This window comes from Tribolium castaneum, chromosome 5 (assembly GCF_031307605.1).
Source record: "Tribolium castaneum strain GA2 chromosome 5, icTriCast1.1, whole genome shotgun sequence".
Lineage (NCBI taxonomy): Eukaryota > Metazoa > Arthropoda > Insecta > Coleoptera > Tenebrionidae > Tribolium > Tribolium castaneum.
This window is the reverse complement of record NC_087398.1, coordinates 2710786-2737556: the sequence shown is the minus strand read 5'-3', so window position 1 is coordinate 2737556 and position 26771 is coordinate 2710786. Positions and strand designations below refer to the sequence as shown.

Below are 26771 nucleotides of genomic sequence, written 5' to 3'. Positions count from 1 at the left end.
ATGTAGATGCAGTGTAATTGCAAAACTTGTTAATTTTCGTGTGTCCGTTACATGGACGCGCAAAAAATTCTCATAAACTAATTTCAACACAAGGATGCGATGAGCTTTTATTACGTTTTTATGACAATGCAAATTCACTTATTATCCTCCCGATATTGCGCTCCGAAATAATGGCATTTAATAAATCTGACGATAGTTGGGCCCCCGAATAATTCCGCCATTTATCAGGCGAGGGCATAAGTTCACCGTCTAGGCCGCCAAATATATGGCAATAATTTCCTTCTCCCCAAGAAACAAACAAAAATTAAAAAGGCGATTTGTCTTTCGTTACTTGAGACGCAAGGATCGTATAAACGCCTTTTAACGGTCTTTAAACAGGTAATTATCAGATGAAACGAACGGCTGACAATGATGGGCGAGATTTAGGTGCTCGGCCGTAACAATAAAAATAATGTGGTCGGGCAGAAACATTTGTCTTCCGTCTCTGACTGCTCGTATAAAATAACCGAATCGTGTTATAAGAAACTATTAAAATATACGCTGGCTCACTGGTCTAGGTGGATGCTTTTACAACAAGGCCCTAAACACGACAAATTTATGGCACCCAGAAGGGTTAACTCGATGATTTATTGGCACCACAAGCCACAATTTTATGGAAATTTTGCACTTATACGGGAGCTAATGAAATCTAGCCAACGTACCGCACGATTTGAATAGTTTTAATCGAACTATGCTGTCCTTTATAAACTAAACACAGTTAAATAGAAAAAAATATGTGATAATTTCGTTACAAAAGGAAAACTTGAGGCCAATGAAGAGGTTTAGTCACGGCATTAAGAGTTCATGTGGGCATACTGTGACAATAAATCACTTGTCTGTGTTAATATCACTGTCTGCGTTCTGGTGGAGCGTCATTATGCGCATTTATCTTCGCCAAATTTGATGCTTTTAGAATTTCGGCACCACATCGTCCTTCGTGTTTTGATAAATAATGACAGTGCCATAAAAATATTTCCATAATTAGCATAGATGCGTAAACTCGTTTCATTGCCGAATTAACTTTTATTTCGTTTGTAACCACAACACAACTTCGCACTTCTGCCGGCTTTATAGGCCTTTGGCCACTGTTTGAAAAAAGTTCGATTTTTGGCTTTGTGCCAATGCAACAAAACGAAAATTAAATAACTCTTCCAGAGTCCAACTGGAAAAAAACTAATGAATTATATTCGCGATAGCAAGTGAGGCACAATAGCCTGTCAAACGCTGTTATTTACACAATAAAACGTAATTTTGTTATTTATAATAGCTGCGTTTCATCAAAACAAAAAGCCCACTATGCAACACAATCATATCATTCCGAAATTGGCTATGATAACAATATCCATCAATATCGGAAACAGAAAATACTCGGCCCATTCCGCCGAACAAAGAAGTGATTTGTCACGTCATAATTCCGACTGGCATTCATCGGCAATGATTGATCGGAAATTTAAGGATGCGGACAAGAGATGGTGTTTTTTTAAAATCGGAGCCGACACCACAGGTCTTCGCCGCATGAAAGACACTAACGTTTCAGAATTTATTAACCATTGTTAGCCTTTCGAATGATTTTTCCTTCTCCGGTCCCAAATTAAGTTGTAGCTCTCACCTGCCACAACTGCGGCCACGTTTAACGACTTGGACATAATTCTACAAGGGGTGCACGAATAAAATTGCCTAATAACGGGGAAAATTATGTTTAATGTTTTTAATAAGTCGGGAATGGGCTTCCAACCAATCAGGCGAAGCAGCCAACGGTTAGGCTGACACAAACTTACCCTAAAGACTTTCAGCAAAGTGAAAGCTCATTTCAGTTATTTTACGAGTGTGGAGACGGACAGATGCGTCCAAATAACATTTGCGACAACAGTAAAAAGTCTAATGCGTTCTTTAATTTTTTATTGGAAAAATTTCTACAAAAGTATTTTTTCACTGTTCACTTGACTCATGTAATGTGCATTTAATTTCCGCCGTAAGTGCAATGTCGGCAGTGGTTAATCGTCGGCAGTGAAAAACGTATCATGGGCCATAACGCGGCATAACGAAATAGCTTGATGACATCCGTAAAACCAAGCTGGAAAAATGAACAATTTACGAGGCTTTTACATGCAAACAAGAAAACAACACTGGAGTAAATCCCAGCTCCGAGCGCATTCTCCTGATATAGATTTGTTCATTTGGTGCAGTGAAATAAACACGTTTCAGGCCTCTTTCAATTTTTCACTACTCTGAGACGAAGTAAATAGAGCCAAAATTGGCCATTGTCCTGTCAATGGCGAAACGGTGGTCACCTAAAGACTCGCTGCTTGCATTGTGGATGTAAATGATAGATGAAGCGTTCTCCTATGTAAAAGCAATCCCAAAAGCATTACTCGCACGTCTTGCTTTACAATTTGATTGTTTGGGGCCCTCCTTCTTTTGTGGTCGAAACGGACGTCTACAACTTGGGACACCTGCCCACTCCACTCGCAAAAGCGCTGAGAAATAATACGGACGGTGAATTCCAGGCTGTTTAATAATAATGACCGAGGGTTTATTAGAAATGGTCAAAGTTAGTGGCGGTTTAATAATGAATTCTGAACGATTCTCGATGATAATGTTCTGTAATTTCTATTTAATGTCCAGGTGGTTGTTTTATTCATAAGCACCCTTTTAATAATACTATTACAATCGTTGATTCTAGCTCACTGACCTATCAATAAATCAAATGACCACCACGTGATGCAAAATTCAGACTGGAGAACCATCTCTAGACCCTCTAAAGACTAGTTATCATAACGGAGTCACACGACATTTCCTGGCACAACTTCCATAATTAATCAATTTTCTTGTAATTAGCAATACGGCTTTTATGAGCTTTTCAAAGGGCAGGCACCTAATTGAAAAGTCAATGTTTTAAATTTAGTTAAAGCGAGCATTGATACGCAACAAATTAACCGGAAACGGAGCATGTTGGACACGATTAGCTATTTTTTCGAGCTTGTAGAATTTTTCGGGGAGAGGGCAGGCCTAACACCTGCTTACCTGAAAGCTCCAAGGTCTTTCGGTCGATCCCCATTTAAATATTTTTGATTGGATGTGGTTAATGCCAAGCAGGGTGTTAATTTTAATAATTTACAATCGGATAACGACGTTCGATTAATTATTCACTCCGGGGGTCGCTGGACTAGTCATTATTTGATTTTTCGGTTTGTGGGTTATTTTACAAGCACGTCTTTAAACTGAAATTAATAGTTGCTCGGGTAATTAATCAATCAAATTCATACATAAGTCAGGAACGATTTCATAATTAAAAATTGTAATTAACGGAGACGTTTCGAGCGTGTTGTTAAAAAATACATGCAGGGAAATGATGGGTTTGGAGTTGAGGAAAGTGCAAGGATTTCGGGTCAATAAATGAAGCCGGCAAAGTTCTTTATTACAGTTTTAATAACCGCATCTGCTTGTGACGTGTGTTATTGAAATGATGATGATTATTATTGCTGTTAATTTTTATCGACATTTAATAATTGATTTTAAACGCCCCTTTAACGTTATTGTGTAATTTTCCACATAAATGACAATTTATTAAAGTTGTGTTTACAATCTGATTAAATTTAATATGACATAATGGACGGTACAAGTCATCTTCATAATTAACAGGAGTTACGTAACTTGTAACTCCACCAGTTCGATGTTACCATCAACAAACTGAATAAATTTATTTGCAGAGAAAAGAGAAATCACTCGGTATACAATTTTTCAGTACCATATTTGTCAATTTGCAGTGAGCCCCAGTTATTAATTTCTGTGATTTGTAGGCCAAATTTATGATTTGTATTTGTTTTGTCAATAGGATAAAATATGTAAACAGAATAAGTCCACAAAGTGGGTTAAATTAAAAAATAATGGAACATGTATTAAACTGGGGAATAAAGTGAAAATCATTATAATGATTTTTGATTGGTGAGCATTTAGAGAAAAATTCGAAATAAGTTGCTAAACTTGAAGATAAATACCAGTTAAGTGACTTCCGCCTGCAATATTTTCGTATATTTTCCCTCGCTTTATTGCATGCCTAGAAATATTGTCAACTTGCACAACTTAATACACATTAACGAAGCAATGCTTACGGTTTTAATTAAATTAATTGACAATAAAACGACAATTTTGTAACGGAAAGGCGATACTTGAGCCCAAAACACCATTTTGGCAAATATTTTTGGGCACACTAACCTTCCAAGTTCATTACCAAATAAAACGCTGACGTTACCATATTTTTGAATAAAGAGCCAGAAGCGGATTTTACATTCTGCGACATAATTGTCACACATGACCGTAATTTAAATTTAAAGCCCTGCGAAAGCACCTCCTCACTATAAACTTAACTTAGTTTGCAGTAAATTTACATGATGGTGGCCTCTACAGTTTTGTAACTACCTACATAAAATATATAACTTGTTGCTAAGACATTAAGGTTGAAGGTAAGGTTTGGGATTCTTTCAACTCGGCTGGAGACAATAAATTCTATTCAGAGAAACTTTTAATTAAATAAATTAATTTCAAAAATATCCGCGACGGGTGTTATTGTCTACTATTTCCAATTTGCCGGGATTTATGACCGACGAGATAATTAAACAAATGGTAAAATATTACATTTCTCCGGTGCTGATGATTAGTTTTCGTGCTAGAAAGTTGCATGTGTGGTTTGTAAGCCATCAGAATTTGTTCAGTGAACAATTAACATGTCTGCTTGAAAGTAATTTATGTTTCAATTAACACATGTCGTAAGAAAAATATATTGAATGTTTGATTTAATGCACCACGTAATCTACTCGATAAAAATCGATCACTGATGTAAATTCCTAATGGCAGTGTGTTGAAGAGTAGAATTATCGTGATTTAAATATTTCTTCGATTAAGTGGGCGTTTTGCAATGCTTGAGTGGAAAAAATAATTCTCTCGAATTCAGCCATTGTTAAAATTGTAGCTGAACAATTGTGGACGAGATGTAATTTTTCTTTATTATCCGCTATCGGTTATTGATTATAGAGTGGCTCCAGCCTTATGATTACATATAGGGGTAGTAACAAATGTATTATTATATCGTTGAGATAGTTTGAAAAGCACTGACAGTTAATAATTTGTGGTGGATGTAATACAAGCCCTACGACCGAAATAACAAAGTTCGTGACCATTTATAGGTCCTCGGAATCATCTATTTATCAAATACAAAAGTCCTTTCTTCGTGTAATTTCCCTGTTCGAGGGCCGTCTGCCCGATTTGTTTGTGAATTATCGACGGCCAATGATTTTCTTAAACGGATAACGAAAAATCATTACATCCCTTATTGTTCCTTGGAAATTTATGTCGAAGAGAATACGCAACAAAAGCGGGGAATGACACAAAAAGGGCGCCGGCCTCAGTGGTTTTTAATGTGTTTCAAATGAAGCAAGAGGGCCGAAGCCGAATTTTTACAGTTGATCGGAAACTCGATCCTTGCAAAGAAAAATTATCTGCGGTTTGTCAAACCTCCCTGCCATTGTAACCCAACCCAAGGTCTCAGAAATAAATAAAGCACGTGGTGCGTTGTTAATAGGCGTCCAAGTGAATGAATTTCCGCGACTTCATTGAATTATCGGTCGCCGTTTGTAACGTAAACACCGAGGAAAATCGTCCGTAATCCGTTATGTAAACTGCAGTTTTATGATCCCGCCATAAAGTAATCCAAACACCTGGAAAAGCGTCGGAAATCACACTTCTACAAGGAACTCGGAGCCAGACCCTCGGTGATTTATTTCCCATTCCCACAGAGAATTATCGCACCCCCTCGCTACGTTTTTCTGATGCAAACACCTTGCCTTTACCTGCTTTCAGACCTTAAATGGGATGACACTTTCCAGGTGGGGCCTTTGAAATCTTAATTTGTGTGACGGAAGGGCGGGCGATCCTCTTCCCAGAATTAGCACCGAAGGATTTTAGTGCACCCCAAAATACGACCATAAAACGCTAAAAAATAAACCCGGTACAAATCACCGGTTTCGGGTCGCTTTTGGCGTCTTGAATTAAATTTTTAAAACTGATTTAGAACCGGAGTGGTTTAATTAGCTACGTGCTGCTTGTTTTATTACGAGTTTTATGTGAGGTGCAGTCCAGGAAATTGTCCAACAGCCTCAAGAATTATTTAATTAAAAATATAATAACTTTATCCCTGATGCGTTTGACGAGCTGACGTTATCGGTCCATCTGCCCAGCTTCTTTAATTCCAAACAGCCCAATAAATTTTATTCGCCACAATAAAGCACTAAAAACGTCCCAAACTCCCTCCCTGCGTTAACCCATAAATATTTATCCCGTGCGATTAGACCGTAAAAATCGCATAAAAAACTTGCCCTCAGGTAGGGACAACAATACGGCCAATTCGTTGGATTTCACACGTTCTGCGGTCACAGTTGACGTTTTTAATTATCGAAAGCATGTTTCCTTTTCCTGTATTACAAGTCGAATTAGCTCGAAAAACGTCTTTCGTTCCATTAAATAAATCGCGATCTTTATGACCAATTCGTTCAAGTAAAATCGCAAACGTAATCGTAGGAGGAAAATTGGTTCATCGATTGGGAAAAGTCTCGACTGTGGCAAATTTACCTGTCGTAGGTGTCGCATTACAATATTTCCAATCAATAAATTACGGTTGAAGAAAACGCGTTGTTACTGTAAAGAGGGGTAATTGGAGTTTGTAGTCGACTCGAGGGAAAATAATTGTTGCAGCCCTTTGAATATTTCAAAACGGAAACAATGCGGACAACCACCACAAAATAACGTGTCTTCGTGATGCATTATCCACGATAATCGCGATAACGGACAGTTTCACTGTCATTACAGTTTGCCTTATTTATGAAAGTGATGGGGCAATGATTGAAATTTTCTGTCTAATTGCGCACATTTCAAAAACGTGATTCAATGGATAAAACTCTAGTCTCTGTCATTACAAAACTTATTTACGTGAGGCAATAATTAGGCTGTTGGCCAAGTGATAATCAAGATTCACTTGAGACACCAAGGAGGTGTTTATTGACTAAATTGTTTTAAATGGAAATTGGGGCTAAATCAGGATTAGAGAAGACTGTTGTCCAGAGAGTCCGAACGTTGTAGCTTGTTTTTATTATGATGGGGAACAAAAAAATTACTTTGTTAAAAAATAGAAATCAGCCACAAGAATAAACCCAGCGGAATACTTTTTTCGTTTTGTTCTATATTCTCGAATGTATCTTAAAACTGTCTTAAGCTTCTGGATTTGAAACGTATCTTTATCGCATCGGTGCCATAAAAGCACCAGTGTGTCGCATCTTTGAGACGTCAATATCCTCAAAGTTTCAACTTTTAAGGTGACTACAATGTTAATCAGAGAGTCAAGCGACCGAGCGTGAAAACTTGAGTTGTAAAATATTGTAGTGCCTCTAAAAAATTCTAATAATAAATTGGCGCTCACTACTGTAATTTTATATGGAAGAATTTTATTTGTCAATTTATTTGTGGTCGCCTTATAATTCAGCGACCCTTATAAGCGGTCATTTCCTGGCGCGAGGGCAGGAATCCTTGTCCCGTAAAAATGTAATCCCTTTAGTTTTTGTGGGTTTTGAACTTCTCCTCGCTGCATTAGTGTAATAAATTCGGCACTATTATAAGGTCGGTTTCCGAACGGAAATCTATACGGCTATATAGGATAGACGGCGGCCATAAGGTATTGGATTAAGGGATTATGGCATTGTCAAATGGCATTAGCCTGGATAACAAAGATTGGGAGCCGCGCACCGCCGCCGACTCCAGACTGACATCGCGATCTTGATCCCTGAAACGAACGCCAATTCGGTTAAAGTCCGAAATTGGGGCTGGAAACGCATGCGTCAAACGGGGAAAATCGTTTTCATTTCGGCAGATTTGTATCCCATTCAGCGGATCGCTGAAAAGCGCCAGATCCGAAAAAAGGGCGAGATTTATACCGGAATTATTATCATAAAATCCGGCGGCTTGAGAGACATGTTCCGGAAAGAAAACACAAAACACGGACGGCTCGTTATACATCCACTAATTAAAATATCATGGTAGGCCGAACTTGCTGAATGCTCACCGCATTTTCTGATTGCATGAATACTGAAAGCTCGGATTTTAATTCCATTGTCGGCCGCGCTCTTTAAGTGTATTTAATTTATTAACCCCGGAACGGAAACATACGCGCCGGGAATTAACGGTCTATAATAACTTCATTAAAATGCTTCTTAACCGAACTGTCCATCTCGCCAAACACCTCTTTGGTTAAGAGTCTCGTGTTTTCCGCAGGGATCGTAACCCCAGCACAGCAGACAAATACGTAACTCTTCAATGATTGAAACCCTCGTGCCCCCATTCCGCCATCTGCCGTATGAGGAATTAATAAGCAGGCACGCGGCCCCTTGTAAAACAATAACCGGTGGAGGAGGCGCTCACAAAACACGACTGATTGCAACATTGAATAGCCAAACATCAGTTTCCATCAAGACTAGTTGTATAACGCGATTTGTATTTGCCGCAGTCTAGTCAATATCGCATTCCCCAGGGTGTAAAATGTATCCGATATGGGGTTAGACCCGGCCTCCACATAGTTGTAATGTATTTCCAATGGGGCGCTCGCACCCTTTATCAGAGTTTGTTGCAACCCTTGCCGACAATTCGTACATTACGGTGCAGGTGAACAGTTTGCAAAGTTTTAGTTTGGCACGTTAATCATATTGTTCCGTCAGGAATTCGAGATTTCGGGCTTTTTGTGGCTTTTTTGGGGATGATTTTGAAGGCTCAATTTTCAGGGGTCGATATCGAATTAAATCTGTGAAAGGTGGTGACTGCTTTTGCTCCGGCACCATTCCTTTCAGCGATGGACTGACAATAGGGCTTTTTAAGCCCACAAACGTTCAATAATCTATCATGGGTTTAGTACTTGCGTTACTGGTGTAAAAATTTCACGAGGAATTTTAATGGAATTCGCATTTTCAGATCAACTTGGCAATTATTAAATATGTTGCCAGTTGATGGAACTGCAAAATTGCGGCGGGGAAATTTATTATAAAAGTGCATTCGCAAAACGATTATCGATCAATTGATAAAGGAGTGGCAAATTATTACGCTCACACAATAATAACTGCACCGCAGAGACCTGAAATATTGCACTATAAACCTTTTAACAATATTATTTTTAAGACGCTTGTGAGCATAATTGCGAAGCTATAAAGAGAATGCCAAGGGAGCGCTAAATGAGGGCAATATTTTATACGCTCATGTTGTGTCAAATTTTTTCGAAAAATTCAGTGAGAATAATGCCTAACGAGGTTAAAATAACACCATATTTTTACAATTACGAACAAACACAAACATAATAAATTGTGTTGTACGGATTATAGTGCACACATAATTTTGTGATCCAGATATTTACGGTATTTACAAATCAGCTTTTAATCACAAGTATAGTCAATACGACGATTTTTTGCATGTTGGAAAAGCATTTTTTCATTTTTCGAACAAACACCGAATTCATAATTTTGCAGTGATGAACAATGAACCAATTTGCAAAAAATTGGTACAACTGTTCTAATATTTCAGGATCGTATAGTTAAAGAAATTACATTATAATGGTGCTAATCATAAATGATGAGCTATTGGGTGTCAAGCTGATGTCACAGGTGTGAGCCGCTGAAATCGAATTATTGCCTCACTGTGAAAATTGCTAATATGTTAAAACTGTATTTTAATCGTTAGCATAATAAAAATGTAGGTCAGACAAATAGCATCATAATTACATAAGATTACCACCCGACTACACAGTAGCTAGTGTATACTTAAAATAAATCCCTGAAAGACACCTGCACTTGTAAAAGTCTCGTTATGTATTTCGATCTATTTTTAATACCTAGACCGCCACAACACATTTCTAAGTGCACCAATCCAGACTATCCACCTGACACAACAAAAATAAACAATTTAATCGATATTGACTTGATATTTCAAATCTGCATTATTCATGAATGGCAGCGATTAGACATGGAAGATGCAACGGAGGAAAAATTCTCATGGGCTTTCGGCAAGGGCCCACGAGCCGTAATTACAGAATATGCAAGGAATCGATTGAGACGACAATTTATTTGTGTCAATACTGCTCATGTGTGGCCTTTATACACTCTTTTATCCTTTTTATTTTTTTAATCCACTGAGTTTTATTTCGCAAATGTGACAACGCTTCAAAATAATCTAAATAAAATGTCCTTTGATCCAAAACCATTCTATTATTGTGGCTAGAAATCGCAATTATGTCACAGAGCATGGAAATTGTGCCTCCCGGTGCGTGCCTTGGCGTCGAACTCCCCGGAATAATTGCATCGGAACGCTCTATTTTCGTGGCGAATGTTTCTAATTCCGCCAAACTTGTCCATTTTTTCCTGATGTGTCGCCTCGATGCCGAATGTGTGTCTCTGTGCTGCCAGAGTTAAAAAACGTCTCGTCAGGAGCTTCCGACGTAACAATCGTCCGTCGGGTCTGAAAATTGCATCCCCAAACTTGGCTAGTGAATAGGAATAGGGTAGTTCCCCTCCCTGCGTAGTTGAGGGCTTTGCCGTGGCGGCGTCCGCGTCCGTACCACGTTGATCGGATCGCGAGTTGTTGGCTTCAGTTCGTCGAAAGCGCTCGTCTAGTTCATATGTGTTTGTGTAGAGACCGCGCTAAATTCGTCCAATGTAAAGATGATTTAACGTACGAGGCGGTTCCGAGTTGTTGCGTTTTTTTCCGCTTTGGTTTTAGTGTCTTTCGCTGATTTTCGCAGCCCCCGATATGGATATTAACGGATTGCTTTACAAAAACAGGAGAAAATGCGACAGCGTAAGTGGGTTTTTACAATTTTTGCGCCGTAGACACGTCTACGGTGCGTTTCCGGGTTGCCCACAAGCCGACTGCAATTTCCGCCGGATTCCAACTACTCATTAATGCACTAGCGGAAAAAGTATGGTTTTTGCCGCAAAGACCACAAACGTACTCGCTGTTGAACCCATTCATCCTAGAACTGGATTAGAACCACTACATCTTTATCAGTTCTATCGTTTCTTTATGATTTAAGCAGACAAATCACCGGTTCTTAGCCAGCATCCCTGACGATGTCAGGTCCTGGCCGAAACACTTTGCCACAGTAATTGTATGATTTGAATCAATTAAAGTGGTCGTTAATGGTAAAAAATTGATAGAACAAAGTTGCTCCAACTCAAGGGGTTAATAATTACTAATCTGCAATTACCAGCTATTCTAGCGCTTTTAATCATGAAAAGTGGCAACAACTATTCGGGCCGGGGATTAAGTGACCAAAGACTATTGTTAAATAAATTACAGGTCATTTTAAAGCGCTTATTTATGAGCCATAAAAGTGTAAAGACAATTTTAATTTCACCCCAACTGCTCACTTTGTATTATTAGAAGTGATAAACGATTTGTTTGTTGTATTGACATTGCTACAATGAGTGTTTGAAAGAGTCCCAATCGTCTGACTGCATTTCCCTTTGTATCTTATTTATTTTTGACACGTGTTAGTTTGAAATTGTAAAATATCAGAAGCTCGAGTAATTTGACTGCGGAAAACGTGTCATCGCATTTACACTAAACATTTCATGTTGTATTCAAACATTGATATCCTTTCACTTTTCACTACTTTTGAGTAAATAAATAAACAGTATCGAGCTGCAATAACAGCCATAGGTGTCTACGAGAAATTACCTAAATAAATAACGAAACAAACTAAATTGTATACATTCGAGTTGGACATGCATATTCTATAACAACCTGCTGTTTTTCTTTTCATATGTTATAACTTCGGAATTGTTTTGCTGGTAAATATTTTATTATGACGAGTGTCTCTTCTTCATTCCTTGATAAAGGTCAAAGAGGTGAGTTTAGCACTTGGGTATTGACAAACAGTTTTTGACTGGTTACATAAATAGTGTCTTCAAGCAACAAAATCATCCTTATTTTGCGCAACGAACCTGATTTAAATGTTTTACACGTGAAGTCACTCTTACTGCTTACACTTTTAATCACCAAGTTATAGATCACGTCGCTAAAAATAGATTAAGTGCTTTGGAATAATGGATTTTAAGAAGGCAACACACCTTGCAAAACACACGTTTTCCTGACGGGTTACAGTCCTTGGACTTCACTGTTGTTTCATGATAATTACGTACGCTTTATTTGCTTGGATGTTTGTTCGTATTAATCTATAATTGATTTGTTTTGTTCGTTAGACTTAGCTTCGTCCTTAATTGAATTAAACACCAAAATAAATAGTTGATGCATATTAAGAGTGACACTAAAAATCTGTTATCGACTCGACGGCAAAATGTCAAGTATAAATATTTTCTGCTCGGAGTGGAATAATTTAGGACTAATTGAACTGCGAAGGTTGGGTCAGTTTAGCTTATTTTTGCCACATTTGGTAATTGATCATAGTCGATAAAGGGTGCAAACATCTGCGCCGGTTGTAAATTTTTACCCGGTGTATCATTACCTGAAAGAACGCTTGTTCGAGTTTGTGATAAAGCCTTATCGCCCGTCGACCTCAATAGCTACTAAATATTTGTTGGTACAGTTATAGCGTGTGCTTGAGGGTCTTTCCACGTTAAAATGATAAAACACAGCCTGTATATTATATAAACGTGACTGTTAATACGCACTAAGAAGAAAAGAAATTGCTTCGTGACCCCCTAGAAGCGCATGCATTCTCGAATGCTTTCAACACTCGCCATGTGGATGTGGAAGGAACATGTCTGGCAGCTTTGTTTGCAGCCTGATTGTTAAGATTTAAACGATAATCCGCTAGTCTTTCCCCTTTGGAAAAGCAACTCCTTTCCGGTTCTGTTGCTGTAATTTTTCGAACGAAGGAAGTATCTAGGTCGAACATGCATATTCGCAATCGAGCTTGGATTATGCGATTTCCAATGTTTATCTCGCAAAGATATGGCGACTACTTTGAATTGTAATGTTAAGTAATAATAGAATTTTTAACGGTTTCCGGGAATCGTTTTAAGGATTTTATTCACTTGGAATGATCGCACTGTTTCCTTTAATGACTCCGGTTTTAACCTTCACCAGTGATAAAGACGTGTTAATGGTTTCTATAAATATTTTCAGCGGTTAATGGAAATTTCTTCCAGCACATGAGAGGAATAAATTTAAACGATTCGGTCGCAGATGCGGTGCGAAATTAGTGCTTGTTTTGGTTTTTTACGATAACATCCTGTCTTTTAAGTAAACGTTAATTACTGGTAATTTATCTTCTTGATCCTCAAAAATAACACAGAGGTGGTCAAAAATGTGACGAAAGACACCTCATGCTTACATTTGATAGATCACTCTCCAAGAATATTTAAAGAGCACCCACGAAACACGAAACCTTCATTTAATTATCGATTCAAGTAAATCCTGTCCAACATACAAAGCAGGCAATAACAGAACGTTGTCTTGTTACAATATTCGAAACACGCTAAGTACGGTGGGTAAATTTTAAGACTGTCTGTAAGAAAATTATTACGCTCGTTGCCATAAACCTGATTGCAGTCATTGGAGCAAAATTATGTCACGCTCTTAAATTGGTCACTCCATGATATGCAAATATTATTTTATGGCAGATCAAATCCACTTGTTTGAAATGTTTATGACAGAAAGCAACAGATCGTTCGCCGTCAGCACGACACAACTTGCGGAATCCGAATATCTAGGGTCAGGAATATTTCGCTAAAGTACTGCTGTCGCAACTAATTTTATTAAAATCGATACTTTCGTTAGTTTCCAAGTTTCAGCAAAACACTGTTGCATTCTAGTCGTTTCAAGATGACTCAAATTGATTGGGTCAGATAACAAGGCCGCAACCTGTAATCACTCTAAGAATTAACCCCAACTTTCACCGCTTCTTTAAAATAGCATCGCGTGTGCTCCAACTCACAGTAATAAACTTTCAAAAGATGTATGAAGTTCGGCTTTATATAGCGTAATACTTACCGCAAGAAATAATGCGATTTTCTGGCGCCACATCTTGGAGAAAACTCGTCGGCGACTGGTACTTTTTTCCAAGTTAACAAACCTATCATTCATTTCGATCTAATTTCCGAGAAAATGGCCATTGCAGGAAACGTGGCGCATTATTAATTGATTACAATTTATAACAGCGAGGAGCAAACTCGTCCGGTCTTTTATTAAGTTTTAATAATAGGCGGCCGAAGTCGGGCAAGAGAGCGAAAGCCCGTCCATCATTTTGGGGTAATTAGCTCCAGCCAAAATCCAGCCCGATTTATTGGTCAATAATCTAATAATAGCGTCGTGTCCAAGAGCAAGTCGCGACCTCCTCGGACTTTTCCTGCCAACCAGTCCTGCTATAAGCGAGTGTAAATAGCTTCAGATTATTCCCACACGAAATTGCGGTTCTCGATAACAACAAACCGCTCGGATTACGCTTTTAATTTACAAAACCGACTCTATAACAATTTAGATTGTTTAAAATGGTATTAATTGGAGCCGGGCAAAAGCTTTGTAAAGGGATCACGTTCCAGTTGGCCGGACAAAGAATAGAACGACTGAAATGAGTTATGTCTACGTCGCTGTGTCTAGCTAAGAATCGGTAATATGTAATAAATTCCTCATAAATCTTCATGTTACCGTCGCGACAGCATGGGGGAATTGTCGGACACTTTTCTCATTATTCACCGAGAAATTCGAGTTAACTCATTTGATTAAACAATGACTCCTCGACAGGTTTTTACCAGTCATAACAATCCATCAAGATTCCATTAAAATTTGCTTCGGATTTTTGGAAGCACGACTGCGGTGCATACCAAAATGTCAAGTGTCTTATTTGCTCCAAGAGCAATTTAGTGGTAAGACGATTATAACGTGAATCATGTCATCTTATCTCTGGAAGCGGCTCGGTTGAGATTTATCTCAAAGTATTTATTTCACTTGATGTGGTAATTAATTTCTTTAAAACCGCCCGATTTTTGGGTAGACAATCAGATGCGCACACCCCGAGTCTAGATGATAAAACTAATCAAAGTTGGGTAACAAGTTTGCTAAGTTAAACGTCATTTCGCGTCGAGTTTCTATGATTCAAATCCAATAACGTCGTGTGTGACGTTGGCATCATCCAAGCCCCAAATTTATTATCGTGACGAGAACTAAGTCCATGGAAGCGTCTTTTGACACGTTGGCTTCAGTCACACCTTGAATATTGTCCGTGGATTTTTACAGACGGCAATTAACGGCAAAAACGTACGAAGGAGGCGTTCCGCGGACATAAACCATCATAATGCTTGGCAGAAGAAAAATAAATCATGACGGACTCGAGGCAATGATTATTATTATCGAACGGAAGACAAACAATAGACAATAATAAATTTTCGACTAAGTGAAATGCGGATAAAATACGAGGATGAGCGCACATTTGCTCCTGATGAGAGCGTCTTCAGTCAAAGTCCAATTATGTTGACCGCTTTTACCCTTTTCGGAACAGAAGTAGATGGATTGCGCTTTGGTAATTTTATACTCATTAGCAGCGAAGGAAGCTCGGAAAACACAAGATATGTGCCGGCGTCGAGTTAATAATTTCACAAGCGTTTCATTCCGGAGGATCAATGCACGAACGCCAACGCTGCTGTTTGTTTTTTCAACAAGTTTCTTAATTAGAGCCGAAACTTATTTAGAGTAACATCGGGAACTCTTGACAGTTTTCACACAGTAAATAACCAAATCGGGTGGACACTCGTTAGGTTACTGGCCCCTGATACCTGCAACTTTGAGAAGATTAGTTGATGATTCCAATTAGTTCATTAGTGTGAGGCTGGATTATGGTAATAGGCTACTAATTCGTCGAAAAATCGTTAATTAACAACATTCATAGTTTTCCCAGTGGTGTACACTCTTTAAGCGCATAATTGGCTTTTAATGGTTTATGTTAAAAGAGAAGACAAGAAAAGTTTGTTATTAAATCTTCAAACTAATTTTACTGTTTGCGGCTATTAGACAACAGAACATAAATTATTTGTAAGCGTCCATATTGATGGCTTAATTTAAATTTGAGAATTTAGTGTTCCTTCCTGCCCACACGCCTGTGATGTATCCCATAATTATGTTTTTGTGCAATTCTCAATTTTCGCTTAATCGGCCATTATCCGCTCTCCCTTAACTTCTCTCATACGCCGTAATTACAGTAATCAGACTCGATTTGAGGCAGTTATCGGTGCAAATACACAGTAAAAAATAAACCGGAATATAAATCTTGCCTTGCTTTAGCATTTCAAAATTTCAAGAATCTCCGATAATGAGCAGGTGGTCGTTCCAGCATCGTTTAAATAATTTGGTACGATGTGTACGGCAAACACTAATTATAAAGAAAAATCTCGCTACTACAATCCCGATAAAAATTTAATTTGTTAAGTGGCAATCGTTTAATCGAGGACGAGATCGCCGGGGTCCGGTCCGCCCATGTCTTGCCTCACCTTATTCCAGCTGGGTTTGGGTCAGATTATGAATTAATTTTTATTACGAACTAACCCACTGATTTACGCGCGAAAATGCACAATCACCGCGCCATAAATTTCCACCCACGAAAGCCAATTAGTTTTCCCCTAAATCCAAATTGACAAAGTAATTAATTCGCGGCTTTACAAGGAAAAATTCCGAACGTCGCTGGTGTTTTGCACGAGTCGGAAGAGTAATTCGATAACGATCATTGCAGGAGATTGTAACACAAGCTTGGGAGTAGTTTCAACATGCGGACATCGATCAAGCGTATGCCACTTTCAATCTCCCCCAAGCTTACAAGCTCTTACTCCCCCACGGGCAGCTCAGAAAAGCCGTATCTTATCGCGTCATTCGCCCAGTAATCCACCATGACTAAAATATGATTAATATGTATTTTATACCCCGCTATTTTCACTGCCGATATTATCGCCCGGAGGGCAGGGGATGCGCTTTTAATTCTTTAATTTCTCTATCAAGTGTCTGAAAGGTGGAATTCGTGCGAGTGCGGAAAGTGGCTAAGTGGCGGGCCAAATATTATTTTTCCGAAGGAAAACTCAAGTTAGCGTCGAGTTACCAAATAAAAGTTAAGGTCCTTCGTTGGAACAACAGTGGAGTGGGTGATGACAAAGCCGTGTCAATATTGGTCCATCGTTTAACACGAGCCAAGATCAGGCTAGAAAGCCAAGATTTTTGACCTCGCGGGAATTATACAATTAGGTGTTGAGGCACGTTTCACATTTCACGATACAACTCAATTTTCGAGCGCCGATATGCAGCAAGCAATTCATAATCTTTTTAATAAATCTTCGGTGATACCTTCACTTTAAGTATACACTTGCGTTATGCATGACCGCTTTACGTGTGTTACTCAGCCACGTGATTTATCTTCCCCAAAGGGCAGGAAAAACTCCAACTTATCGTGATGGCTTTAATGCCGCGTTTTCGTGCAGCAGGTACTCGCATGTGGGTCACTTTGAAACTTCTCAGGTGACGCTAAAAACTCCAAACTTGCCCGCTTTAATATAATTGACTCGAAAATCTCGTGTATTAACGACACTTGCGGTAAATCAATTTGTGATTCATCCTGCGATAGCAGTGTTTGCGTTTGGACAGGAAGTGACGCCTTGCATGACTCTATGCAAGCGTTCAGCTTGGATCTATCTAAACTTCTTGCTCCTTGTTGCAGATGAGTTTCCACCGCCTGAGGTCATCAGCGATGCGGAGCATAAACTTGGATAAAATGGTGAGTGTGCAGCACAAATTATCCTTGGTTAGAAAAAAGCTCCGAGATTATTAAGTGTTTCCTGCGATGAATTACGGTGAAATTTCCTTGATAGTTTAATTACAGCATAATATATCAGGCAATGAGTTCTTCCTCAGAACTTCTTGCGTTACAACACTGACCGTTGGGTAATCGAGACCGTGGGTAGTCCGCAACCGCACATAACTCCTACCAGAAGGCCAAACTTTTTTCCTAAATGCCCACACCGCGGCCTCCAAATGCCAATTTTCGCTTTCTAGTCTAGCGTGCAAAACGGCGAATTTGCGTGGATTTTCCACTTCCTGGAGCGGATCTTTTCCGTATTTCCCTCCGAAGTGATTCATCATAACTGTTGCAAGTTCAAGGGACTCAGTGAGAGTGAAACGGTCGTTCTTTTGTGGATTCTTCTCGAGTGCACGACCGTTGGAATGCCGACGTGCGCGTAATGTATATTCATAAACGCAGCACAAGTGCAATAATACGGAAAGCTCAGACAAACTCGCATCCCTTTTCGATTGTGGAGCGAATGAGCCAATTTGAATAAGAACAATAGATTCATTGTGGCACGTCGTGACGGGAATACTGTACGCGACATTTATTGGATAAACCGACATAAGTTAAGTTCACAGAGCTGTTGTTTAGCATTTGCATGACGGCGGGCTTAAACCGCTGACCTGTATTTTTGCTGGAGTGTTCCGCCAAAGTTCACGCCGGTTTTACGGACACGCAGGACCAGTCGGTCCGGAACGAATTATGTTATTCTGCCTTGGCAAGCGGCAACGCGCTTTTATCATCCCAATAAGTTTTATTTCCACTTCAAAATTTCGCTAATTTGTTCCGAATTCGGTTTGGCACGCTCGGACCTTTTGCTTCTGCCCGAGAGCTGGGTAAATATTTTCGTGTTTGAAGGAAAACAGCCGTCGCAAGAAAAACACCAAATTAAATCATTCCAGACTTTTACGACGAATTCACACTGTCATAAAAATTAAGTTATTTGACTTGACGTCACGGAAGAAAGTGATGTAATGCACCTGATCGCTCGTAGCGGAACTCGTAGTAATAGTTTTAAAAGCTCATTCATAATTAGATTTTGCCATGAAGCACATAACTCGTCTAATTCAATTGACTCGCTTGACAGAAATCGCAGTTTGTTCTTGCTTGGTCGGATGGAGAGGGTTTTAGAGTTTGTGTAATGCACCATGAATGACTAGTAATACTTTTTACATTTGGAGAGCTCCTTGTCGCTTATAATAAAGTTATTGACCGGGATGGTCTTACAAGCTGTATGAGCAACTTATTTATCTCTTATCTCGCTGCTGCTGAAAGGTCATTGATACGAGACTTGCAAATTGTTCCGTCAAGAACTTCGCAAGAATTTGGCTGTTTTTCCTGCAGAGCAGATTTCTCAGATTCGCAATTGCTAAGGAAATTCTCCATTCAGAAGGTACAGACTGGAGGAAATAAAACAAAAAATAAAGCTCTTGTAGAAGAACATTTATTTGAAACTTGTTCGCTTGTTTTAATTTTCTGACGATAGTGGTATTCAGTTAGTGTCGCTTTTGTGCAAAGTCTTTTGAGTCAGTTTTTGAGAAAGATAAGTAAACATGCTAATGAGCTTAGCGTTCTAATCCTTTAACAGGATTAAATGTTGTAAACTTTATTTAGGGCATAGAAATCGGTTTGTTTGTCCATAGGAAGCAGTCTGTTCTTTGCATTCGCTAGGTTATGAGGCGTAAAGGTTTTATTTAGGCTTTGAAGTGGCTCAAAAAGATTTAATCAGGCATGATGATGGCGGCATTTCGTCTCCAACAAGAAAAATGTAATCGAGCAATTTAACTCCGGTTTTATCGCACGTCTCGTTAAACGTCGGCATTGTCGTAATAAAGTGGAAACAACAAAAAAGCCATTAAAAATAAAGTGCATTCCTCGCGAATCAAGCCGGACAATGGTCGTCGGACAATATAAATTCCTTGCGTTGATATTCTATCCAGAAGTAGCCCAGACCCTTGGAACGCCGGCCTAAATATACATAAACCTGTGTTTCGTTCGGCAGTTTCGGGGCTTTACGGTCACTTAATCCAGAATAAAATTGTCTTAAGTCGTAAACTCGCTGTAAAATCGGCGTATGTCATAATAAAATGAACAGTTTGTTGTGTCAACATGCAGAACGTACCCTCCTCGGGTACTTACTCGCTCGCTTCGTTGATCTAATAAAAATTGTATTGCCCACTTAAAAGCTCATTACCGCAGGAATGCGCCGAAAAGACAATTCGATTTATTTCCGCCGCCATCAATCCATATTTCCCTAATCTTCAAAAACGGCGATAAGATGCGTTATAAATCCTCGCCGTTTATGCCAAATGTCGAGAGCAAATCGATTTATTCGAGCCGTTTATTTTATTTATAGTTTCTGTACACTCCCATTTGCAGTTACGAATACACCCATCCCCGTTGGTAAGCAAGATCCATCGATAGCTTAAATGTATCCGCTATAAATAACAAAAAGAATCGCCGGTCACAATAATTACATTGCTAGGGGGGAGCGTGTGCGACCTAATACAAGTGACGCGGGGGCACAGCAGCCCCTTTCCTAGGGGTGTTGTTAGTGCAGATGGTTATCGGGGCTGCGTGCTACAAGACCTAGGAAATGACTCCATATTTTAGCGTTAATCTCGGCGAGCAGAATGTGTAAACAGAATAGGACGCTTACAATGCAACCGGCGTCGCGACGCCAATTAACAAAGAATTTTTTCCAAAACGGAACAATCCGACGTAAGCCGGCTCTAATTGAAACACTAAAGCGCAAATTAAAGCACAAGCGCTGCAATCTACAACAATTTTTTAATCAAATTCTGCAAACACATTTCGGGCTTTGAGTCTTTTCTCTTTACGTGATTTAAAATAATGCACTTTTTGGTTCCAAGTGCAGCCGTTGCAGGAAATTACATGTCACATTAATTCGCCTTTGTTGCTTTCGGCCCCTGTCACACGTGCGTGCTTAAGAAAACGCGTGGCAATGTCACGCACGAAATCGGTGTGACTGAGGCTTAACGTCGCTTTTTCAGCTGTGTGTCCAAGTGGGGAGTTTTTACGTTTGATTTAATAAGCAAATTGGCGGGCGACGCCCTTGTGAACTAATGGAGCGTTAACGCACCTCTCTCCGGCGAGCTTTTCCACAAAAAGCTCCTTTTTAAACACGGCAATGTTGCTGTAATGAATGACAGCACGGTGATTAATGGCAAAATTCAATTAGTTTGATGTATTATAGACGGGCTGCAAGCGGCGACGCTTTGCTGGGAGGGCCGGCACTGCGTCTGCCAGATAATTTCACGGATTATTCCACAACCGTTACAATGTTTATGGGAGGCGTAAAGTCCTCGGGACTTTCTTATTTCAAATCCCAGATCGAAAGGTTGCAAACGCGGCCAAACAATTATTCAAGTTCTCATTACTGCCTCAGAAAGGCAATAAAATGCGCAAATATAGAGGAGCACCAAGCTATACTTCAGTGAAAGCTCCGAACAACGGACACCTCTTCACAACGGACATTTTTGTAGGAACGTAGCAAAACCTACCTAAAATTTCCCACCTCCCATTAGTGGACAACTCTCCACAACGGACAATTAAAAATAGGTGTCCGTTATTGAGAGTTTTTACTGTATTGTGTTGTAAGTTCACTTAGCACTCAGCATGTTATTGACCCATTTATGAGTGTGTTCTGCTGGAATTACGCGAATCTTCACTGCAGCGAATAATTGATAACCTCGAGGTTTGTTTAGCCACAGAATGAATATTAATCAAGTCAAGAGTTTATCTCATTTTTACTAACAGATAATTTATGTAATAGATTACTTCAAATTTTACTCTAATTAATGTAGTAGATTATGTAATTGTTTTGATTTGGAGGAGTTCGAAGCGGATTCAATGCAAATCACCAGTTATAAATCGTGGAGTAAAGGTTAATTTACAGCTAAGGCTACAAAAAGAATGAAAACCATTGTATAAACGACTCACAGAATAAAATAGATGGACATTTTTATTGCTTCTGGCTAAACTAAACTGTAAACATGTATTATCTAGTGGCAGATCTAATCCTGGGAAAGAATATTTTGGTAATGGGTTGTGATTTTATTCATGCTATACGTTATAAGGTTTGTTCGTTTAAATCAAGGACGATCAATAGCCTCAAACTTTGTTCCATGCTTGTATACATAATTATGATAATTGCTACATTTTATAGAACTTCGCACGTGGAACCGAATCCATTAATCCATAATTAGTTTTCGATCTCTCTTCTTCGAGAAATAGTTAATTGGAAAGAACTTGTTATACAAGCCGTTTTCCAATCTACAATTTGAGAAAAACATCTGCACGGAACGAGAAAATGATACGTATATTTTAATTCATTCCTGCATGAAAGCCTAAGGCCGTTTGTAATTGAATTGCTTTCCTTGTCCTGCAATAATCAGCAGGAACAGGTGAAACTGTGCCAAAGTTCCGGCAAGTGAAACAGTGACTTTTTAATTTGTCCTTGACTGAAGAAAGCAAATGAAATTCATCCCAACACGAACTTGTACTTCAAGTTTTCAATTACATTCACAAGCCGATAAATTTTATTAATAGCTTGGGTTTTTCTGCAAGACTGGTTCAGTGTCGGGTATCAGTTTCCGATCGTTCTACATCCCGGCAGATGAGAAAAAAGCGTCCGCCACAACACATTTTTGTGCGGCGATTTCCATAACTCCTGCGGCGTGAATGAAAAGCGGAAAGGCCAGGAATATATGAATCTGACATGTGCTAATGTGGCCGAGCTTGGCTGTGTTTACGGCTTACGTCACTCGCTGTATCAACTACAAGCTATGTGTGTGATAACACAGGTAAACACACCGACAAAAAGGGCCTTTCAAATACCACGTCGCGCTTTACACGCTTTCAAATTATATCAGCCAATTAAACTGAACCGCGCTGGGCTATTTTCGAACACGGATTATACCGTCCTGGATCAATTCGTTTACAATTTGCTACGGGAAAATTAATTTTGGGAAAAAGGGAACCCGGCAAGATGGATCAAATTTTTATTAAAGATGATGGTGCGACACGAGGTTCAAGGCTCGCTGCAGGAACGTGGGAATCGCGAATTAATTAATAATTAGTTACGCAGACACAGTTTTAGTTTTATTCTCCTGGCGAGTAATTAAAATTGGCCAGCAGTGAGGTAAAAGCGGCTTGCACCGGGTCGATTTATTCCACATGAAAAATGTATGACATGGACGGAATTTTCGAGAAATTTCAACACATCCTCTGGACCGTTTTATTCATACAAACTTAGCACAATGTATTACTTTTCCATGCAAATCAGTGTGTCGGGAGATTGATGCACGTCACGGACCGCGTTACTTTTTTCCTCCGGAATGTTAATAAATAATCAAAAACCAAAAACACGTCCGTATCGAGCTTTATTTAAATCGCCAGAACCGACTCGGAATACATAAATAGGAAACATGCTTCGTTGAGTTAGTTCATTAATCCCACGAAAATTAACGCTTTATCTTACATGATCTCGCTTTACCAGCACGTAAACGAATATTTTACTTGGAGCAAGTTATCCTCAAACACCCAAGTTTCGGAATGTTGCCGTGTTTTCAAAGTTGGAGTTTTGCAGCTTACGAAAACCAATAATGCGCACGATTTGATTGACAGCCACCGTGGAAAATTTATATCAACGCTGGTTTAAAAAGCAAGGGAAGGAATTCTTACAATGCAAATAAATACTAGATCGGCTTCATATATTCCACGTGTAAGTCAATGTTATCATGAATAATATTGCTTAGCTTGAATAGATATTTCAAAACCTACCCACGACCCACAGTCTGCACTAAAATGCCTGCCTGGAAAGAATCCGGCGTGCTGACAGGTTGATGGAACGAACCAGACACTTATATAACATCTATTATTTTATTTGTAACCAGTAAAAATAGGTCATTGTGTATTGATATTGTCCACAATCGAAACAAAATATGCACATTTATTTCTTATTAACATACAGCTTTGGCGCCACCTACTCACCAAACAATAGAAAAAGCATTTAGTAATGTCTTCTGTGACATTTAGATGAATAACAGCTCCTAAATAAAACATTTTGGTCTTGAGAAATATTGACGGAATTAAAAATAACAAGTAGAAAAGTGTGTGAAGATGAGACTCAGGTCACTAACTCGACTTTTTGGGTTTTTATTTCTAGCTAGTTTTGTGTCTATATTGACTTTTCCCTTTTTATTAAGCTCGTACGAAGTGCTAATTGAAGACTTCATATTCGACTCCTACATCAGATCCCCATAAAAGCTGTGGCTTTGTTTGTCGAACACATACACATATTTTTCGTATTCAACTGTTTGCTTCACTTTTATGAAGCCATTTGTAGCCTAGAAGTAAAGTTGTATAAAATACAGTCATAATATCCCAAGTTTTGAAGCTACAGACGAATCCATCCTGGAGTGAGTTTCTCGGTGTGTGGTCGAAACCATTCCAAAAATTTTCATCCAAATGCTTTTTAAATAAATAAGCTGTCATAACAGGAAGAATAAAATTATATGGTATTCTTGGTTCCTTGAAGTGAAATTGTTACATAATTTCATTTTCCTACAAATAACACCGACAATTTAGGTAAAGTAACTGCTATTTTATTGAAATTATGGGTGGTAAAGTAATTGTGAGCTGCAGTCAGCATTTTGAACATTATATTAGTAATACCCGGCAATAGCGAGGCTAAGAGCGCCTTTATCGCGAACTTCGTTACGACAGAGCCACAATTATAACACAGAAAGCATCGATATTTGAGACTTACGTGATCAGTTTTATCTGTTGCAAGTTACAGTGTGACCCGAAAAATTTATCGCCGCTTAGACAATGCGTTGTAAAGGTGGCCAACATAATTGCAGAGTTATGCAAGTGTTTGCGAGCAAAACAAGCGGTTATAACTCCCCCGTTCATTGTCTCGGCCATTGGGGCGAAATTAAAGCTCTTCACATATCGTCCATCTCCCCATAAGTCACTTCCTGCATCAAAGACGTCAGCGGAGCAGTTCCGGCCTTGCACCATTGTCGAGGGTAATAACGGGGGCTTCCAGCAACAGTCGTTTTATTTCATTGTCGCGAATTGCTGGTAAGGCAGAGCTCTGCGTGACCGCAACTCGCGATAATTGTAATTGTTCGGAGCCTTCCGTATTGAGCCCCTCTCCAGCAGGTGCACCTACGTCTACCTGGCTATTTATAAACATGACTTCAAAGTCGTATGCATTCATAATGCGTATTTTTATTGAGGAATTTGAATAAATTTGCACCAAAAACTAAACCAGATGCAGATTACTCTCCTCTTTGATTTTGTTTGCATGAAATATAGATTAGGTAGTTTTAAGAGGAGTTGGGTCTTTGAATGCGGAAATTTCGACAAAACTACAAATGGCACCAAAGAGATTCAAAGCTCCGAGTGCAGAACACATTCCTGCAGGTATGCATGCAGCCAAGGCCGAGATGATCAAACAGGGAGTTATGTGCAAAGTGCAATTTATAAGCGTTTGATTCCACCTAACGAGCGGTTACAACTTGCAGGATTTATTGTTTTGCGTTTAGATTTATAGGAGTAATCGCAGGAAATACTTTCCCACCGAGCACAAGAAGAAAATTATGTCGCGGTTAACCTTTTCAGACCTGACTCAGATTACAAAAACTTGCCCACTCGCCCACTAACTAAAAATTTTCCACAATAGTTTTCAGCAGACTTTTGTGCTTGAAAGCGAGTCGTTTTGCAAATCCGTGTTGGTTTAATTAACGATCGCTGAAATATGTCGGAGTCGACTCTTCAGGATGTGAGCCAGACTGAAACAGTAATTGTAATGAAGTAGTTGGTACGATTTGAATAGCTTTGGTCGGTTGTAGGCGATCCCCATGTAATTTGCCGTATGCGGACGACGCTTCCTACATTATAGTAAATATGTTGATGCATAATTTATGACGTATTATTTTAAAGCGCTCAGAACGATACGGTCCTGATGAATCGTAAATAAGTCATTTCGTAATATGGTAATCAACAAAAACAAAAGCTTTTGTAGGATTACTTTTGTAGACGGTTTTTTAGAAAATCTTGCACTGTCACATCCGCCACAAGACAATCAATTTTCATATCCCCAGAATCTGCCGACAACAAACCGTGGAATAAAATCATTCAAATTTTTACAAAACTGGCTAAAGCTCTTCCCGATTTTTGAGTTAATGATAAGCGAAAGCTTCGGCAACTACTGATAAAGTTTCGTCGCGAAAGTTCGATGTTTGGCATCGAGCTTTCGTGGCAATTTAATGTACACATAGATAATAATATCCTAAATATCGCTCCGCAAAGTTTGTAGATAGTGATAAATAGGTGGAAAGCTCCTGGTACGGAAGCCCCGATATTTACGACACTGTGATTAATTACATGCCCTTTTTCGGCGAGTATTTTCAACTCGTGTTTATTAAAAATATATTCTTTCATGAGGAAAATTCGTGTTTCCAAAAAACGGAAGTTGTTGACATGCGAGAGCGCTATTTACATTGTGTTCCGGCCGCCATAGAGGGTCAATTAATGATATAACAATACTTTCACCAACATAAACAAATTTTTGCCGGGATGCCACAGCAGAGTCAACAAACAGGATGAGGTAGTGCCAACCTAAGCGAATGTCTCGCGCCGTTAATCTCCAGCATAGCTAGGCACTTAACTGTTTTCGGTTTCTTAGTCGCCGGCTCGACGCTGCGGATATTGATAAAAAATAACACCGCCGCAAAAATAAATATCTTTGAAAAGTTGCATCATGAGCAAAAAATGCAATTATTGGCTGGGATGGTCATTGCTTGGCGCTTTCTGGGCCTTTTGCAGGTCCGGAATG

The 26771-nt window shown here is 39.1% G+C and overlaps 1 protein-coding gene and 1 long non-coding RNA gene across 3 annotated transcripts in view; one reads left to right on the top strand and one right to left on the bottom strand.

Annotated features, from left to right (window-relative positions):
• LOC660991 (insulin-like growth factor-binding protein complex acid labile subunit) overlaps positions 1-26771 on the top strand; it is a 107657-nt gene that overhangs the window by 74998 nt on the left and 5888 nt on the right. Inside the window, exons 1-2 of one of the 2 annotated variants that reach the window (XM_008196091.3) lie at positions 10694-10917; positions 17777-17833. In XM_008196091.3, coding sequence (XP_008194313.2) covers positions 10870-10917; positions 17777-17833 — 105 coding nt within the window. In that variant the 5' untranslated portion in view covers positions 10694-10869. Of the gene's footprint in view, positions 1-10693; positions 10918-17776; positions 17834-26771 lie in introns of those variants that run through there. The other variant, XM_015980524.2, reaches the window with a different exon arrangement.
• LOC135266417 (uncharacterized) lies at positions 23857-25074 on the bottom strand. Its single transcript, XR_010334474.1, has 2 exons — positions 24696-25074; positions 23857-24490 (listed from the first exon to the last, which is right to left on the bottom strand). It is a non-coding gene; the product is annotated as an uncharacterized LOC135266417 (long non-coding RNA).